The following is an 18758-nucleotide window of genomic DNA, read 5'->3' as shown; positions in this document are numbered from 1 at the left end:
TTAAACACCATCTCCTCCCCCAGCCCATGCCCCCCAATCCTACTCTCTCTAGGGTCTGAAAACTCTAGACACCTCATACCAGTGGAGTCATATGGGGTCTATCCTTGTGTCTGGCTTCTCTCACTGATCGTCATGCCTTGTAGGTCCAGCCATGTTGTAGTGGCTGTCTTTTGAAGGCTGAATCACACTCCATTGTGGGGCTGGACCATGTTCTCTTCAACCAGGCATGCATTGATGGATGCGGGTTCCTTCTACCTTTTGACTTCTGTGAACTGCACACCTGTGAACATGGACGTACGCATATGTGTTTGAGCCTCTGTGTTCACTGCTTTTCAGTAGATACCCAAAAGTGGAATTGCTGGATCCTATGATAATCTTTTTTTTAATTAATTAATGTATTTTAATTGGAGGCTAATTACAATGCTGTAGTGGTTTTTGCCATACATTGACATGAATCAGCCATGGGTGTACATGTATCCCATATCCTAAACCCCCCTCCCACCTCCCTCTCCATCCCATCTCTCAGGGTCATCCCAGTGAACCAGCCCTGAGCGCCCTGCCTCATGCATCGAACCTGGACTGATGATCTGTTTCACATATGGTAATATACGTGTTTCAATGCTACTCTCTCAAATTATCCCACCCTCGCCTTCTCCCACAGAGTCCAAAAGTCTCTTCTTTACATCTGTCTCTTTTGCTGTCTCACATATAGGGTCATTGTTACCATCTTTCTAACTTCCATATATATGCATTAATATGCTGTATTGGTGTTTTTCTTTCTGACTTACTTCACTCTGTATAATAGGCTTCAGTTTCATCCACCTCATTAAAACTGATTCAAATGCATCCTTTTTAATAGCTGAGTAATACTCCATTGTGTATACGTACCACAGCTTTCTTACCCATTCATCTGCCGATGGACATTTGGTTGCTTCCATGTACTGGTTATCGTAAACAGTGCTGCAATGAACATTGGGGTACACATGTCTCTTTCAATTGTGGTTTCCTCAGTGTGTATGCCCAGCAGTGGGATTGCCGGGTCATATGGCAGTTCTATTTCCAGTTTTTTAAGGAATATCCACACTGTTCTCCACCTATGGTAATCTTCTATTTACTTTTTGGAGGAACAGCCAAACCATTTTCCATGGCACCCTTTTCCATTCCCCCCAGCAGTGTACAAGGGTTACCATCACAGATTTCCTCTTTAAACCAAAGCCATGGAAAGAAAGCCTGTTATTGCCCTCATTCCCTGGCTCCGAGGGTCACTGCACCATTCATGCCTTCACACATCAAGTGTCTTTGAACATCTGTGCTGGGGCCAGCTGTGCGAACATCTGTCCTGGGGACAGCCAAGCTGCATGGCCCAGCCACTCTGCCCCACCAGCAGAGCCACAAGGGCAACCCTGGCTCATGATTTGCAGATGACTTGTGTGGAAACAGGGCCCAAAGTCCCTGCATCCTGTTTCCTCGTATTTCTATTCCTCCACTGTGCATGTCACCCTGGTAGACATGGCAGCGCCAGGGGGAGCATTTTCCAGGGAAACTGCCAAGAAACAAGCGAAATGGCTCCTAAGCTCCCTCCCAACCACCTGAGGCCATACTTGCAGAAAAGGCCAAAGGCAAATGGCAGCAAACAGCAGAGAAACGAATAGCAAGAAGTTCTGGCTTCATTGATACATGAGGTCCTCTCAAATAAGAAGGTGAAGTCAGTGGAGGTTGGGCCAAACACCATATCAAGATAGCTGTGCCTTCTGGGGAGATGTTACTCGTCTATATCTGAGTTCTCTTTTCCGTAGACTTCCATGAGCAAATAGGACTCAGGTTGCCAAGGGGAAAAAAAAAAAAAAAACAACTGGTCACTCACCAACGCCTTGAGGCAGGGAAAATACTACGACACCCATCCCTTCACAAAGCTGGGAGCCATTCTTATCAGCCGGCAGCCTGGGAACACAGGTGGCTGCCATGAACTCCGGGGACCTAAGCAGCAGGCCTTTCTTCTCTCCTGGTTCTGGAGGCCAGAAGGCAGATTCTAGTTTTCCCGTTTCTGGCATCACTGGCAGTCCTTGGCTTATAGACAAATAAGTCTAGTTTCTGCCTGCATCATCATGGGGCCTTGTCCTTATGAGCTTGGGTCTCCACCTGGTGTCTGTCTCTCTTCTTATAAAGGACACCAGGCATATTGCACGAGGGCCACCCTACTCCTGTAAGATTGCATCTTACCTTGATGACACTGCAAAGGCTCTATTTGCAAATAAGGTCCCATCTCCACAGGTTCTGGGGCTTAGGACATGACCATGTCTTTGGGGGACACCAGACACTCCATCCCAGCTACAAAAGAAGAGATGGAGAGATGGACTGAGCCCCTACAAGGACCTGGTTTGCCCACCCACCCCCACCCCCCGCCTTTCTCTGGCTTGACAGGCCAAGGAAGAATTTATCACTTTAAGATGTGCTCTGGACTAAAAAGTTCCCAGAGGCCTGGGGTTCTAGAAAATCTTCATCTCTCATTATTGACCTTTTTGAATCTAAAATAAAAAAGACAGAAGACCGTATCTCTTTAATCCTTATTATCTTTTACAAAGCCTCAGTAATAGGAAGCCAAAGCAAACAAAAGAAAACCACTCTGGACCAGATTTTAATTCATATTGTGTGACTGAACTGTCCTTACAAAGCAGAGCTGGCCATGTCACATATTCCCCAAAAGCATCACATATGTCCCAATACCATTCCTTACCTCTGTTCCAATGACAACACACACATACAACCCCTCAGTGACACCCTAAGTCCCCAGCGCAGTGTGACAGATAACACACATGGGATGAGGGAGTTAAAATAGCTATCACATTCTGAAATGTTTTGGTCTAACCTGCTTGATTTACACAGCGGGAAACTGAGTCCCATTGAGACAAAGGAACTTGCCTGATACCTGATTATCGTTGAGAGGAAACTTAGGGCCACAAAACCTCCAGAGAGGCTGCTATTAGCCCTGCAGCCCAGAGCTCACCCAGTTCAGCTCTGTGGCTCACAGCTTGGCTTGGGACACCAAGGACAGAGCTAGTCAACACAGGCCAGGCAAGTCCCAGGGTCGGGGGCTACACCCCGCCTGTGGGGAGAAAGGGGGTGATAGAGGCAAGGTGCCTTTTTGAAAGCACAAGGTGGAAAGGACTGGCAAGAAACCCAAAGCCGCCTTCAGAGCCCAGCCAGGCCCTCACCCTCCACCATCCACACTCCGAGCCCAGGCCCTGGGCTTGGGCACCAATTCTGTCCTCAAAGGGAAGGACAAAGTGGAAAAGGGGACCTTGGTTCATATCCTTCACCTTGAAGCCAAATAACACAGTCACTTCATAACTCAAGGGAGCCTTGCTGCCTGACTTAGCACCAAGGTATGACTCCTCCTTATGTCCCTGACCCAGTGGACCCCAGGCATGCCAACCAGCTCCCACACCTGTGGGTGCCAGAGGGCACAGTGGCCAGTGTCCAGAGCCCACATTCCCTGGTGACAAGCTCAGAAATGCAGTGAAGTACCTGGGACAGTCCCCCAGGCCCCACACTATCATGGTGAAGGGCGGTCCCACCAGCATGCGTGGAGCCTGGACCCTTTCTCCCAGGGAGAAAGACATTTGGGCCGGAGATTAACTAGACTCTGCATCTAGACTCACCATCTTGGCACTTTTAAAAAAAATCTGTAACTTTCTAGATACATTTTGGTCAGATCTAGATTTCTTGATCTCAAATGATAGTCCTTAACCCCTCCTTCCAAAATGTAAGTTCATTCACCAAGCAGAATTACTGCCAAGCCCTACAAGTATCCCAGCAGAGGAAGAAGGTCACGTGGGCTCCTCTAGGGGGTGCCATTGTGACATGGGCACAAGTTGTGTCATCCTGCCCTTCCAGAAGTGGTGGAGGGTCTGCCCTTGGCACCTCAGATTGTAGGAAGGGCAATTCCACCTGGAGAGCCTCTGAGGAGAAATCAAGTCTGGATGGTACCCACAGACCTCCAGGGCAGCACGGGCTACAGAGCAAACACCAGGCATCTCAGCTGATTTCTATCATCTTTTATTACACAAAATAAAATTCCATCTGTGTTGAACATTCGTTCATACTTTCTATAAATCTGGCTTTTAAAAAATCCCCAGGGGTGCAGTCCCATAGCTTCTTAGATTTTCCTGCTGATGACATCCCTCTTCAACGGCAGTCAGGTCCTCTCAAAGCACAAATGTTGACGCGGCGACTGGCCTTGAGCCACCTCACGCGGTATACTCTCAGCCTGCCCGCTGAAGGCGTGACTCTCGTCATTATCCCCACCACAGCTGCTGGGGACAGTCATCGCCTTCACCAGCCCTCCCAGCTGGTCCTCTGGGGGCTGGCCTTCACGGCCCTTTGGCGGTGCTGTCCCCAGGCTGCCAAGCGTCCCGGACTTCTCTTTGGGGAGGCCTGGACCAGGGCTTTAGGGGATCTCTGTGTCCATGGTATAAATCTGAATGAGATCAGACACAATGTTATCAATGGTTGGCTTGGTAAGGTCTTCACTAAACACCTAAAAAGGAGGAGAAGGAAAACAGGCTCTGGTTAGACTCCCTCTGGGTTAAACAAGGCACCTGCCACTAAGCACAGAACCACAGTACATGGGAGTGGAGATTGCATGGGGACTCTGCTATTGGAGACCATTCCAGACAGAAGAGGCTTTGGTGATCATCCAGCTCACATAGAAGAGGGGACTTGTCCTGAGTACGTGGGGAGCTGGTGACAGAGCTGGGCCCAGAGCACAGGCTCCTACCCATGAGTTCTCAGCTCCATGGTTTCTGGGGGGATCCATTTCCAGAAGTAGACTGGACACACCCCACCTTAGGCAAGCCCCTGAGGAACACATGGACTTGCTCTCTACCCTGGACCAGACCACCTTTTTTTTTTCTTGGTGGCAACACTCGGCTTGAGGGATCTTAATTCCTGACTAGAGACCGAACCCAGGTCCCAGCAGTGAGAATGCAGAGTCCTAACCACTGTACCACCAGGAAATTGCTCAGACTGCCCCTTGACTGTGCCACAGAGCTTATAAAATTGCAAGATGAGTCCCCAGGGGCCCAAATGAAAGGGGTTACCCTGCCTGTTTCCAAGTAAGGTCTGGCCCTGGCCCTGCTCCTGGGAAGGGACTGCTAGGCCCTGCCTGACGAGAGGGGCCCTGCCTGGGAGCTTGGACCTGCTCTCTCCTGGACCATACCTCCATTCCTCTTATCTTGGCTGATTTCAACCTGCATCCTTCCCCAGGAACTAACCCTGACACACATAACCATGAGTATAATGGCTTTTCTGAACTCTGGGAATCCTCCCAGTGACACATGGAGCTTAAGGATGCTCCTGAGGACCCCTGATGACACCAGAAGTAAAAGGCAAAACAAGGAGTCCCTGGTTGGATGCTGTGGCCCCCAGGCCTGGGGGTTGCTGCCTGGGCTCCAGGTCTGGGGCTGAGCCAGGGCAAAAGCTGGACTTGAGTTCCTCCTGCTGCATGGACACCCAAGGAAGCTTGAACCCATCGTGGGCTGTCATCTCAGGTGGGAGACAGTGACCTGGAAAAACCCTGCCCTCCCCATCCAGCTCAGGAAGATCCAGCCATTCCCCTCCCTCCCCCTGCCCCCACACTCTGGGTAGAAAATAAATATCTCAGAAACAAAGGCTTGCTTGTCAGGATCCACTACCTGAATGCTTCTGGAGACCCCAAGCCAAGAAATGACCATTAAAAAGTAGCCCAGGGCCAAAATCTGGAAGCAACCCAAGAGTCCATCCACAGAGGATGGACTAACATGACGCAGACCAGCTGTACCAAGGAACGGCACTCAGCCTTAAAAAAGGATGGAAATTCTGAGTCCTGCTACAACTCACTACTGCTTTAGAGATGGAGTGTCATCGACCCAGAGGACAAATGTAGTTGGGTGCCAAGGGCTGCCCCACTGCCACCACCACACCCAAGGGCAGACAGGCTTCACGGGGGATGTCAAGTCTCTTGAGCAGTGTGGGAAGTCCACCCAGAGCAGACAAGTGGCATCACAGAGGTGGCAGCTGGGTGCACGTGAGCAGGAAGTATCTCTCATCAGCAAGCAAGTGGCCTTCACACGCCCAAAGGAGGCCCAAGAGCTCTAGCACATGGAGCCCAGAGCCACCCAAAGAGAGCAAAGAACAAGGGGAGCGCAGCTATGCTGCCCAGAGAAGTAGGCTCACACAGGGGAAGTGTGTCACCCAGAAAAGAGGCCCACTACCTGATTCAACAGAAGGGGGACGCAGGGGGTCACACAATCTGGAAGTCCCCAAGAAGTCCAGCACAGAGCAATGCTTTTGTCCACACAGCCACCCTTCCCGCTCCCCCCTCTAAGCTGCCATCAGGCTACATCCAGCCTGAGGTTGGGGCCAGACACCTTTGTTCGACGATACTTGCACACCTACTACCCGCCAGGCCCAGGCGCTGGGCTTGGGGCCGCTGATGAAGCAAACAAGATCCCTGGCTTCAGGAGAGGGGGAAGGACAGGCAGGCAGGAAAGGACAATGAAGCACAGAGAGAAGCTGCTATCTCCAAGGAAGGGCAGCCTGGCGGGGGTGGGGAGGTGGTCAGGAAGGGGGAGGCAGCCACTGTAGGTTCACAGAGGAGGGGTAGTGCACAAAGAGGGGGAGTCTTCCAGCAATTCAAAGTCTGCTCACATGGAATCTCATTCCAGGACGAGGAGGGACAATGAGCTTCGTTTCATGAAGAAAGGAACAGCAGATTTCAAGCATGGTAAAGGAAAAACAAAGAATGATCTCAAAATTCCATTTTAAGCAATGGTGGGACTACTGAGGGAAACCTGCTAGGACTGCATGCAGCCTTTCTGGTGGACACAGTTGACCCAGCTCTCAATAAACTGCTCCCTGGGTCCAGCTGGTCTTGAGGAGGAAGGCTGTCATTTATCTCCTCTGTTTATCCATTCATCCACCCACCCATCCATCATCCGTCGACATTCCCATTCTAACATCTATCCACCCAGCCATCCACTCATCACTGATCCATCTCTGTATCTATCGCCTATCTACCTACCTACCAGCCACTGTCATTTTAGGGCACCCCTGATACTTCGAATGTGATGCCAGACTTACTGATGTCTCACCTACAGCAAGCTCCCACTCAATGCAATAAAAGTGCTTGCTTGAGCTCAGTAGTTCTCAACCAGGGATGACCCCTCCCCACCCCAAGACACTTGGCAATGTCTGGACACCGCTTGGGTTGTCACGGCATCCAGTGGGTGGAGGCTGGTGATGCCGCCCTGCACCCAACAGTGCCCAACGTGACCCCCCAAACATCCACAATATCAAGGGGGAAGAGCCCAGCTTAGGCTATGGTGACAGGATTATTTTCAAGCTTCAGGGTTCCCCAGTAGCCTGCATCTTTCTTTGCAGGTAATTACTACAAAGACATTTGACACCTGGTGTGGGGACTGCTGAAGGTCCTCAGGGAGGGAAAAGGCGGGGGGCGGGGGGGGGAGACACACACCAGTGCAGTCACCTCACCTGCCACCATGGCTTCTCGGCCTCGGCCTCAGCAGGCACTTCAACCCCATAGGCTTGTAGGGCCAGGTGGATTACTGCCACGGCTATGTGCTGAGCCCGGAAGCGGAGGCATAGCCCCCCATGGTAGCTGTCCTGTAGCAAAGCCCAGGCGGTAACGGAGACAGGGGTCCGCTGCCAGCTGTAACGGTTCAGCCAGTTCTTGAGCGAGACCAGGTAGTGGAGCAGGTACTGTAAAGACACACCAGTCAGCCGCCCCCCACCATCACCTGCCTCCTTAACCGGGAGTCTGCAGGCCCTCCCCCTGCCAGCCTCTCTCTCCTAAACTGCCATGGTGTGTATACATCACAGATCAGATGCCGTCTCCCTGTGTCCACCTCCAGAGACCCTTGCCCCAGGTCCCCACCGGTTTGCCCACTCTTGTCCTCTGAACCCAGCTCCTGAAACCTGCCTGGGCCTTTCTGTCAACATGGCCCTGCTCCGGACACCATCAGCAATTATTCTGCTCCTCCCCTTGGCCCAGCTCAAACATAAAGCTCCAGAAACAGCAGCCTGATCTGCAGAACAGACCACAGCCCCCACGGGCCAGCGAGAGACAGGACATCAGGGGAGCTCAAGTCTCTGAACACCCTCCAGCTTGACTGTCAGCTCCTGTTCTACCTGAACACATGCTCTCCTTGAGCCCATGGGGAGGGGAGCCCTGCACTGTGCACCAACACAAACCACGACTGCTGAGCATCTCCACCATGGGTTCTGGGATTAGGGAGGTGGTGGGGGGAAGAGATGGTAACAGGGGAAATAGGAAGGCCTCCATGGTGACCAAGTTGTTCTTTCATACGTTAACCAAGGCAGTGGCCACCAGTACACGTGACAAACAAGCAACACCCAGAACTTGGGCAGGGGTGTTGTATCAGTGCCCACACCCTGACTGTTATCTTCTATTTATTCGAGTTTTGCAAAATGCCATTTGGGGAGGCTGGGCTATTTCTTCTGACTCCTTCTAAATCTACAACTCACTCGACAAAAATTCCAATGGGAAAGAGACAAAATCACAGTGCAGAGGCCCACATCACAGCACCTCCCCCTTCTCTCTGCAGTCCACCCACCAATAGCCCACATGAGGCCTCAGGGCCCCAAATGAGTCTGCTGCAGGGCTACTTTCTGTGATAGCTCTGCTGTTGGGAGGAATGTGTTCCTAGCAGTGAAGTCAGTGACCCAGCTTTTCTCAGGGTTTTTCTGCACAGATGAGCTGCGTGTGAGCTGTGAGGCGGAGTAGCAACTCCCAGGAACAGAGACTCCAGCAGGTCATGAAACCGGCCTTGCCTCTGCTTTTGTGGGTCAGTGAACACACAACTTATATGGGTCTAGGGACAGGTACAGGCTTCAGAGGGCACATGGATCCCAGCTTTCAGCCACAGCCGAGTGGGCAGAAAGGCAGAAGCTGAAATCAGAGCTGCCTGAGAATCCTGGGAGTGGGGATGAGACAGGCCACCTGAGCGTCACTGTGCCTCCTCGGGGCCCTGTGTGGCTCCAGGCTCAGGTGACTGCACTTTCCAGATAAAGAGCAAAGACTTTCATGCTGCTGGGAACCATAAGTGACTGCTGCCCTTCTACCAACCCCCACCACATGTACCTTGTGCGGGTGCTGGAAGGAGACCTGAAAACGCAGGACCCGCAGCACGAGCAGTTCGCACTGTACGATGCTGTCCCGGATCTCCCAGAAGCGCGAGTCTAGCTCCAAGGGGTCACTGCCCGGGTGGAAGTACCTGAACAGAGAAACAACATGGCTGGCAATAGAAGGGGATGCCCCCAGGAGCCCTGTCATGGGGTGTCCAGATACACACACCAGAGCTCCTCTGTCATCGACCAGCATAGGGTCCACCTACATTTCTACACAGAGGATAAAAACAGGAACCAGGGAGGAAAGAAGCTGCCTCCAGTGTTAGCCCCAGTGGCTGTGCCATGGCACTCAGCAAGACATGGGCTCTTTGCACCCGGGGGTGGCAATGCCCATGGCATTCAGTCTGGGCCCAGGGAAGGTATTTAAACACAGGGATGATACACACTCAGAAACATAAAAGTATTTGGCTGTTTCCCAGATTGTCTTTCTTTCACTCCAGATCTTTCTGTCCTTGTGTACACCTTATTTGTCTACGAGACTCCCACCTATGCAAGATCACTAAGACGTATGGGAACAGGATTTACACTCGAGTGATCAGAACTCTCAGCCACTGAGTCATCATTCTCAGCTCCCCTCTCGTCTTCTGAGCTCCCCACAGAACCCACCTGGGTGCCCACATTCAATTAGTGAGCCCTACAACTTCCCCTCGTGCCCACCCGCACTCCCTGCTGGGCCCTGGCAATTACAAGTGGACTCCGGCTGGCCCCCTGCAGTGCCCTCTCTGGTTTTATCTCCTAGTCATTCTCAGTACATCACGAACCTGTCATGTTTATGGGGTGGGGAGTGCTTTTCCATTAACTGTTTATTAAAAGAGAAGCAGCACAAAATAGCTTTCTTCCTTAATGATTACAGAGTTCCTAGAAGGGCTATGACGCACTGCTAGTCAGTAACTTTCCAGAAACTGCTTTCTCCCAGACCCACTGGGCCTTGGCACAGCCCATCCAGCTGGCTGGACCCCACGTTCTTCCCCAACAGAAACATGGCTACTCAGGCCCAGGGCTGCGAGAGACACTCCTGGGCTACTCTGACTCAGTTTCCACACCATCTAAATAGGACAACGGCCCCAGAACCCAACTGCTTTGATCTGTCCTGTCCAAGACACCTTGAGAATCTTCTTTGGTGCCCCTCTGCAAGCTCCCTCTGCTCTAGCCTGTAACAGCCTCTTTCCACCCTTCTCTGCATGCCATCAGGCCTCTGAGGTTTCCTGCAAATCTGGCCCCAGTTGCTGTTGCACACGTGTCCCTAGACTTCTGACACTGTGCTCACTTCTGCCTCTGCTGCTGGAGCTCCTGGCCCCAGTTCAAGGCCACCCAGGTGCCTCCTTCTGAGTTTGACTGCTGGCACCTGGGAGACACTGGAAGCTTCTACCTGTTGGAAACATTGATGATGTCACGTGTGCGCAGATGCTGTTCCTCCACTTTGCCGGCCAAGTAAAGGGAAGACATGGCCACCAAGTAGGGGTCATAGGCGTCCAGGTTGATCTCGCAGAAGAATTTATGGTAAATGGTACAGGCGGTGGCGATGGGGATGGACCGCATCCCTAGCTTGATACCTACCAAGAGAAAACACACACGGGAGAGCTTCATCCAGAGCTCACCCCTTGTGAAGTGTGAGGTGTGCCAATGAGTTGGGCACTGAGGGTGCACACGCCTGCTCAGACAGCACCGAGAGCCCAGGGCCCAGCTGACAGGGGCTGCCGACCCTTCCACGGGGTCCTTGACCTGAGGAATTTAGAGGTAGGCTTGTCAGACTCTGACAGCTAATGAGCCCCTGGAGGTCACACTCAAGTGCGGCCTTCCCTTCATAGCTCTGCAGGTTCCTCATGTCTCCCAAGCCCCCAAGGCTTCAAATTTCTCCCCGATCTGTGCCTGGCATATCCCTTTCTGCACATCTCAAAAGCATCAGCTGTGTGTCTGTTTCCACGTGAGGAAGTATTTAACTAGAGGTCACTCCCACCTCTGCAGCTTGTAACCAAAACCCTGCCAAGGTGACAAGAGGAAGAAAGGCCTCTGAGTGCCACACAGATGCCACAGGTCCTGATGCACTAGGGTACTAGTCCACAGGGTCAGAAAAGGCAAGCAAAGGAAGCAGGGTGACTGCTAAACGCAACCACAGGCCGAGCAGGAGAAAAGCAACATCAATGACCACAGCCAGGCTTGAGGAAAGAAGAGCAAGATACTGAAAAGGGAACAGAAAGAACTCAAAAACTGGAGCATGATAGTCTGATTTAGGCCTTAAAAGCCCTAAATCCCTCAGAAAGCTACTAATGAAATCACTGCACTGGGTCACAGAACTAAAACAAATTCACAATGACCAGGGTTAACAAGGGAAGGTGAACTTGACACCCCACAGACTGAAGGAAGATGGAGAACAACCAATAATCATTATAATTGTGCTCAACATTCTCTACCTAAAAAGATGTATTAGTTCCCTTGAGCTGCTGGAACAAAATACCATAAACAAATTGGCTAAAAACAACACGTTTTTTCTCTTACAGGGCCGGTTCCTTCTGGAGGTTCCAGGGGAGAATCCATTTCCTTGCCCTTTCCAGTTTCTAGAGGTGCCTGCAATCTTTGGCTCGTGGCCTCTTCCTCCAGCTTCAAAGCCAGCAGTGCAGCATCTTCTAACTGTGCTTCCATCATCACATGGCCTTTTCCTCTGCCGTCTACTTCTCCTGCCTCTATATCTAAGGATGGGTGTGATTATATCAGGTGCAGCAGATCATCTAAGACAGTTCCCTGACATCAAGATGCTTAATCCCACCTGCAAAATCTCTTTCACTACATGAAGTTAACAGTCCTAGGTTCTGGGGATTAGGATGGGGCAAACTCTGGACCAGTATTCAGCCTCACCGAGAGAGCAAGGGCATATGCAAAACATGAGAGGAAGGACATATGCAAACATTTTAGCATTAGCTTTCAACATTCAGCACTTAGTAAAACCTAAGCATGTCAAGGTTTAAACCTGACTTTAGACAGTGAAGTTCTATGTAGACAGTTCCTACATGGGACCCATCATTCTCAGAGATGTCAGATGAGGTGGTATTGCTACATGTGAGCCTCAAAGGGTAGCATGTTTTCCTGGTTTACACGGACCTTATAAGCATATGTGTGGCATATATGAGGGGCCACTGCCATCCTTCTTTATACACTTTTCAAAATGTTTTGAAAATTAAATGTACTCACCACTGGGATTAATGGTCCTAAACTATTTCTCCAGAGTCTGCTTATGTTGACTTGAAAGCAGACTCACTCAAACCACTCTTCCCCGGAGTGTACATAAAGTAACAAAGATTGGAAACAATGTAGCACTTTTGACAGAGAAACAACGTTTCTATGGAAATACAACTGGCTTCCTCGCCTGTTGGGAATAGGGGCGTTCAACATGGACACCGCGACAGGGTTGGAAACACTCAAACCCCTCTTCTGCAGGGTGTACACAAAGTAACCAAGATCGGAAGCAACCTAGCATTTTTGACAGAGAAACAAGGTTTGCACGGAAATACAACTGGCTTCCTAGCCTCAGCCTTGGGAGCAGGGGCGCCCAACAGCACAGGGGACCCCATGTCAGGGTTCAGAACAGAGGGTGCGCCTTGGGTCCTCGCTATGACGGGACCTGTCAGGAGCGCCACCAATGGCATGTTCCAGAAGGTTCCATATGACCAAGTGCAGGCGTCCCCTTATGCTGGGAGACAGGTGTGTCGGAAGGCACCTTCTAAGCTATGGCCAGTCCCTTGCCACATCTTCTCCTGAGGCCTAGGTGCCAGTCGTGAAATGGCCAAAAGCCCAGGAGGCAGGGCGTGGCATCAAGGCTGAGGCCAGAACCCACAGGCCGAGCCTCAGCTAGGGCCCGGTCTCTGCCTTCCATTCAGCCACGCCAGCTCCGCGTCTGGCAGGTCCCCCTCCTCCGGGAAGCGGGTCCCCTACTCCAGTAGCCCCTGCCCGCCTGCTCGCGGCTCCCGTGACAGACTGGGGGCCGGCTGGACGCAAGGGCAGCACTGCGGCTCCGGCCACCACGTCCCGCCCTCTTCCTGGCGCGGTTACCTGCCTCCATGATGAACCTTGTCACTCGGAAGTGTACCCTCGACTCAGGTGCCAGCCGCCCCTCCGAGCCCCGGGTCTCAGCCCCTCCTCCGCAGGTCCCGGGGCCACTGGCCTCCATGAGGCCCCGCCCCACAGACCCAGAGCCCCTCACCGGAAGGAGAGGCGCCCAGACGCGTGGCGCCTTGCTCCCGGGGTGTCCTCGCCGCGGGAACCGAGGTGCCGCCCCGCCCTGCCTGGGTCGGCCCTCCCTACCCCCCCGGGTGAGGGTGCTGAAGGCGAGCCCGGCCGACTGCGCAGGCGCCAGATCAAGCGCAAGCGCACAGGCCCGCCCTGTCAGGCGTCTGTCAGGCGACTGTCGCACTCCCCGCCCCTCAGCCTGGACTCCGGAAGTCATCCCGCGCCGCCTCAGGAGGCGTAGGTCCCGCCCCCGGAGACTCACACTCCGCCCCTGGGAGCCCACAGGCGGCCTCGGGGAACCCAGGAGGCTACTCCTCCAACGCGCAGGGAGGTTACTACAGTCCTAGGGCCAGGGCGCAAAAACAACCCCCCCTAACGCCTGAGCGACAAGTCCCTACGGTGTCGCTCCGGGCTGGTGGCCCAGCGTGGGGCCGAGGCGGCGCTTACCAGAGCTCACAACAGTGTCTTCCAACCGGACAAGACATGGGGTTCAATCTCAGTGTTCCTAAAACCCAAATCCGGCTTTGCCAGAGTTTCCCAGACCTACAGGTAAACCCTGAAGAAAGCGGTGTGCACAAAATGAGGACAGTTAGTAGGGCTGTTTGTGTCAGGCTTTTCCAGGGGCCCAGCATCCCTGGGGGACCTGCTTGCGGCTTTCCTTTCCAGACTGGCAGCAAGGGAGGAGCTTAAGAAATGTTTGCTCAATGAGTGTTAATTGAATATCCAGCTCCCAGTGCAATCCCACACTTCGTGTCTTCCACAAGTAGGAAATTCTGCATCAGGCATTAGGGATGTACAACCCCAAAGGGACCGCCAAGCTACTGATAGACAGTGCACTCTGGTCATTCTGATACAGCCAGACAGTTCCTATCATTTGAGAGAGTTTGGAAGGTTGAGAGGAAAAAGTCACCTTAAGGCCAACCTTTATCTTCTTTAGCCCCTCCCTAGTCAGTTTCCCCCACCTGGTTCTCTCTACACCAGCTGGCTTGGTTTCCTGGCACTGCTATAATAAATGACCAGCAAAGTAGGTGACTTAAAACATTAGAACTTTAAATCAAGGTGTCAACAGGGCCATACTCCCTCCAGAGGCTCTGTAGCAGCATCCTTCCTTGTCTTCCAGCTTCTGGTGGCCCCAGATGTCCCTTGGCTTGTAGCCGCATCATTCCGGTGTCTGCCTCCGTTGTCACATGGCCTCTTCCCTTGTGTCTGTCTCTTTTTTCTGCCCTATTTGTCAGTGCATTTATGGACTAATCCAGGATGGTAGCAACTTGCAGTCCTTAATCACATCTGCACATCGGCATAGATCCTTTTGCCAAATAAGACCATATGCACACGGTTCCCGGGATGAGAACATGGACACATCTCTGGTGGGAGTGGGGTGGCTACCATTGCCCACGACTGCAGCCACCAGAGTGAGTTTTTTGCAGGTCAAGACTAAGGTGACCCTGCCTGGCTTAACAGCCTCCAGGGCCCCTTTACCTCAGGAGAAAGCCCAAGGCCTTGCCTGACCTTCTAGTCCTGGAGAAGTCACCCTGCTAACTGGTCACTTGTGGAAAAGGCCTTGGGCAGCTCCCCGAAGGTTATGGTCTCTCTGCCCAGTGAAAGAACTGCTCCTCACATTTTATCCCTGGCTCCCTCTGTCCAAGGCAAGGGGCAGGCCCTCTGGGCTGATTACCTCTGAGTGTGCATGTATTTGCATGCTTGTGAAGGAGCTTGGGACCCCCAGCCTCCTGGGCTGGTATAACAAATGACCAGCAATCTAGGTGATCAAGTCATGCCGTGATCACTCCATCACTGCTGTTTGTCCCTGGGACCAGAGCAGTACTCCCCTGACCCCTCCCAGCTCCCCACACCTGTGTAGGATGCACATGCCCCCGCCCCCTGAAACACATGCGCACACAGACGCACACAAGAGTCAGACACTCCCTCCTTGTCCACTGGGGTGTGCACGTGCTCACACCCAAACTGTACCACTCTTCCCTCTGGCCCGTGGCCCAGCAGCCTGCCTGTCACCTCCTTGCCCACTGGGCATGCTGGTTAAACAGTGCCCCTAGGATTCCTCCTCCCCTGGGCCTTTTGTGGTCTGAGGAGTCTAGGCTCAGCGAGTAATAGGTGCCTGCGAATGTGACTCAAGGGAATGACTCAACGAACACATTCATTTTGAAAGCGCTGGGTCACAGGGCACCCTCCTGGCAGGCCGCCTGGGTGCAGTGGTTGATAAATGAATCATTCACTAGCCACCAATTGGAGCCAGCCAACCTCGGGGTAGCGTTTCTTCTCTCACAGGCAAGCCACACCCGCTATCGAGGCACTCCCTGCCTTGTCCCCCCTCATTCTGCCCCCCCGACCTCACCTGGGGATCACCTCCAGGCCCCGCAGAGAGAAGATGGTCAAGAAAGGCAGGGTGGACATCATCTTGGAAGAGGACTCTGTGATATTTGCCAAGACTCCTTATCTACCCCTGACCATGCTCCGTAACCCCGAGGGAGCCGCAGCCTCCTCACAAGGATGAATAAGTGAGTGAGGGGGTCACACTGAAGCTCAAAAGATGAGGCAGAGGAGGGCAGAGGCATTTGGGGCACAGAGGAAAGCTGTGCCCGGGCAGGACCTCAGGAAAGCCCACATGCTCTTCAAAGGCAGGGCTCACCTCCAAAGTGCCTGCCCTGCACACCTGCTTCCCAGGGGCCTCCACCCAAGAACCAGTCAGTGGAAGCCCTGCCCCTTTTCCTTGGAAACTTCTCACTCTATCACTTCTATCACACTATCACCGTTTCTTCCCTGCCTCCCCTGCCCCCCTACCCCCGCCTCACTGGCACCTTCTGGACCAGTGAAGGCAGCTGCTCAAGCCTCCCTGTGGATCCCTTTACCCGCCCACCCCCCACTGCCTTCCGCCCACCCACCTTTCTCAATGTTGCATCCTTGAAGCTACTTGTGTCCCTGGATTCCACGCTGTGCCTTTGGTCCCCCACCCTGCCCCCATTCCATCCTCTTGGTCCATTCAGGCTGCTGGAACAAAACCACCAGAGACACGGATTTCTCGCAGTTCTGGGAGGCTGGAAGTCCAGGATGCCAGCAGGATTGGGTTCTAGGGAGGACCCCCCTTCTGGACTACAAGCCAGCCAGCTTCTCACTCTGGCTTCACAGGAGAGACAAGGCAAGGGAGCTCCTGAGATGCTTTTGGAAGGGGACTAATTCCACAAGGGCTCTGCTTCATCACTTCCCAAAAGTCCGCCTCGGGGTACCACCATCACCTTGGGCCTTCTGACTTCACCAGATCAGTCTGGGGGAGGGCCTATTCGGACCATAGCCCTCGCCAAGGTCAAGGGTCACGTCTGAGCTGTCTCCTACCTGCGGCCACTCGTTGCAGTTGACTGCTTGGTACATGGTCTGGCTCTGTACCTGGACGGCTTTGAAGATTTGTGCTCCGTGTCTCCTCAGGCACCACCCCCCACATCTGGGCAAGCTTTGAAGCCTTGTGCTCCCTGTCCCCCCACGTCTGGGCAAGCTGATCAGGATACCCTCCCCCCAGCCCCAGCCAGAGCAAAGAGTCTACCATGCACTTGAGCTGTTTTCCCAGCACCTTGGGGGGGCCTCAGACTCAGAGCCAGGGATTTTTTTCATAACCTCTTAGTGGGTGTGGGGCCATCAGTCTCCACATCCAAACCACATTCGGGGTGGGGGTGTCCGTCTCACTTGCACACAGTGACCACAACACACGCCCTCCTGCCCCAAATGCTTTCCCTTCGGGGATTCCTAGGTTCCGGGCCTGTTCTCCTGGCTCGTCTCCTCCCTCCCAGGTCAGCTGAGTGCCCAGTGAGTCGGGCTCACGCCTGGTGCTGGGACAAAGCAGACAGTGTCTGCCTTCGGTAGCCTTGCTCTGGCTTCAGACACAACCACCTTTGTAAAAACGAAGTCCAATCAGTGCCCTTCCCTCTCCAAGCCCCCACAAGAGCCATACCGGCTGCCAGAAGGCAGCTCTATTTACCCAGCAAGTGTCCTCCCAGGCACAAACACTGGTGAGATTATAGTTCTTGGTTTATCTACTGCCTTGGATTATTTCCTTTGGACTACATGAGTTTCGAGTGAAGACAGACTCAATACGGAGAACAGTGGAGTGAGCTCTGAGCACCTATGAGATCTCCTATGAGGCCAAGTTGGGCCTCAGGAGAAGGGCCGAGAGTCAGCATGAGGGTCAGAAGATGCAATCCAGCCACAGATGTGCACAAACAGCTGCCACCAACGAGCCACAGGAGGGACTGATAACTGGCACAGGGGTTCTTTGAAGGCGTGATAGAAATGTTCCGGAATTAGATTATGGTGATGAGTGCATAACTCGGTAAATATGTTTATTTTTTTTTAACTTTTAATTTTTACTTTATTTTACTTTATAATACTGTATTGGTTTTGCCATACATTGACATGAATCCACCACGGGTGTACATGCAATCCCAAACATGAACCCCCCTCCCACCTCCCTCCCCACAGCATCCCTCCGGGTCATCCCTGTGCACCAGCCCCAAGCATGCTGTATCCTGCATCGGACATAGACTGGTGATTCGATTCTTACATGATAGTATACATGTTTCAATGCCATTCTCCCAAATCATCCCACCCTCTCCCTCTCCCTCTGAGTCCAAAAGCCCGCTATACACATCTGTGTCTTTTTTGCTGTCTCGCATACAGGGTCATCATTGCCATCTTTCTAAATTCCATATATATGTGTTAGTATACTGTATTGGTGTTTTTCTTTCTGGCTTACTTCACTCTGTATAATCGGCTCCAGTTTCATCCATCTCATCAGAACTGATTCAAATGTATTCCTTTTAATGGCTGAGTAATACTCCATTGTGTATATGTACCACAGCTTTCTTATCCATTCATCTGCTGATGGACATCTAGGTTGTTTCCATGTCCTGGCTATTATAAACAGTGCTGCGATGAACATTGGGGTACATGTGTCTCTTTCAATTCTGGTTTCCTCGGTGTGTATGCCCAGCAGTGGGATTGCTGGGTCATATGGCAGTTCTATTTGCAATTTTTTAAGAAATCTCCACACTGTTTTCCATAGTGGTTGTACTAGTTTGCATTCCCACCAACATGTAAGACCAGAAACTATAAAACTCCTAGAGGAGAACATAGGCAAAACACTCTCTGACATAAATCACAGCAGGATCCTCTATGATCCACCTCCCAGAATTCTGGAAATAAAAGCAAAAATAAACAAATGGGATCTAATTAAAATTAAAAGCTTCTGCACAACAAAGGAAAATATAAGCAAGGTGAAAAGACAGCCTTCGGAATGGGAGAAAATAATAGCAAATGAAACAACT

General features: G+C 52.3%; 1 protein-coding gene across 19 annotated transcripts; it reads right to left on the bottom strand.

The window, feature by feature from the left end:
• Positions 1–4040: 4040 nt before the first annotated feature.
• CCNQ (cyclin Q) lies at positions 4041–13640 on the bottom strand. 19 transcript variants are annotated; one of them, XM_070290476.1, is made up of 7 exons: positions 13252–13572; positions 10577–10760; positions 9161–9293; positions 7531–7758; positions 6688–6723; positions 4447–4537; positions 4041–4313 (listed from the first exon to the last, which is right to left on the bottom strand). In XM_070290476.1, exons 1-6 carry the CDS (start codon positions 13367–13369, stop codon positions 4448–4450), a joined length of 789 nt encoding a protein of 262 aa, XP_070146577.1. In that variant the 5' UTR covers positions 13370–13572; the 3' UTR covers positions 4041–4313; position 4447. The 19 variants fall into 19 exon arrangements, with proteins under 19 accessions (XP_070146577.1, XP_070146585.1, XP_070146582.1 ...); XM_070290484.1 differs by having other exon boundaries at positions 13256–13544; XM_070290481.1 differs by adding an exon at positions 11704–11894 and having other exon boundaries at positions 4041–4537; positions 13252–13528.
• Between the last annotated feature and the right edge of the window lie 5118 nt (positions 13641–18758).

The sequence above is a fragment of the Ovis canadensis genome, chromosome X, assembly GCF_042477335.2.
Source record: "Ovis canadensis isolate MfBH-ARS-UI-01 breed Bighorn chromosome X, ARS-UI_OviCan_v2, whole genome shotgun sequence".
Classification (NCBI taxonomy): Eukaryota; Metazoa; Chordata; class Mammalia; order Artiodactyla; family Bovidae; genus Ovis; species Ovis canadensis.
Note: the sequence above shows the minus strand (reverse complement) of the source record. Positions and strands in the feature narration are given on the sequence as shown.

What these genes read in the sequence shown, in the direction of transcription:
- CCNQ (XM_070290475.1), bottom strand. Translation starts at nt 13,369, where the DNA reads ATGGAGGCCAGTGGCCCCGGGACCTGCGGAGGAGGGGCTGAGACCCGG. An exon ending in AAGGTTCATCATGGAGGCAG is followed by an intron (nt 10,761 to 13,251) that starts GTAACCGCGCCA and finishes TTCTCTTGGTAG; the next exon opens with GTATCAAGCTAGGGATGCGG. An exon ending in ATCATCAATGTTTCCAACAG is followed by an intron (nt 9,294 to 10,576) that starts GTAGAAGCTTCC and finishes TTCTCTGTTCAG; the next exon opens with GTACTTCCACCCGGGCAGTG.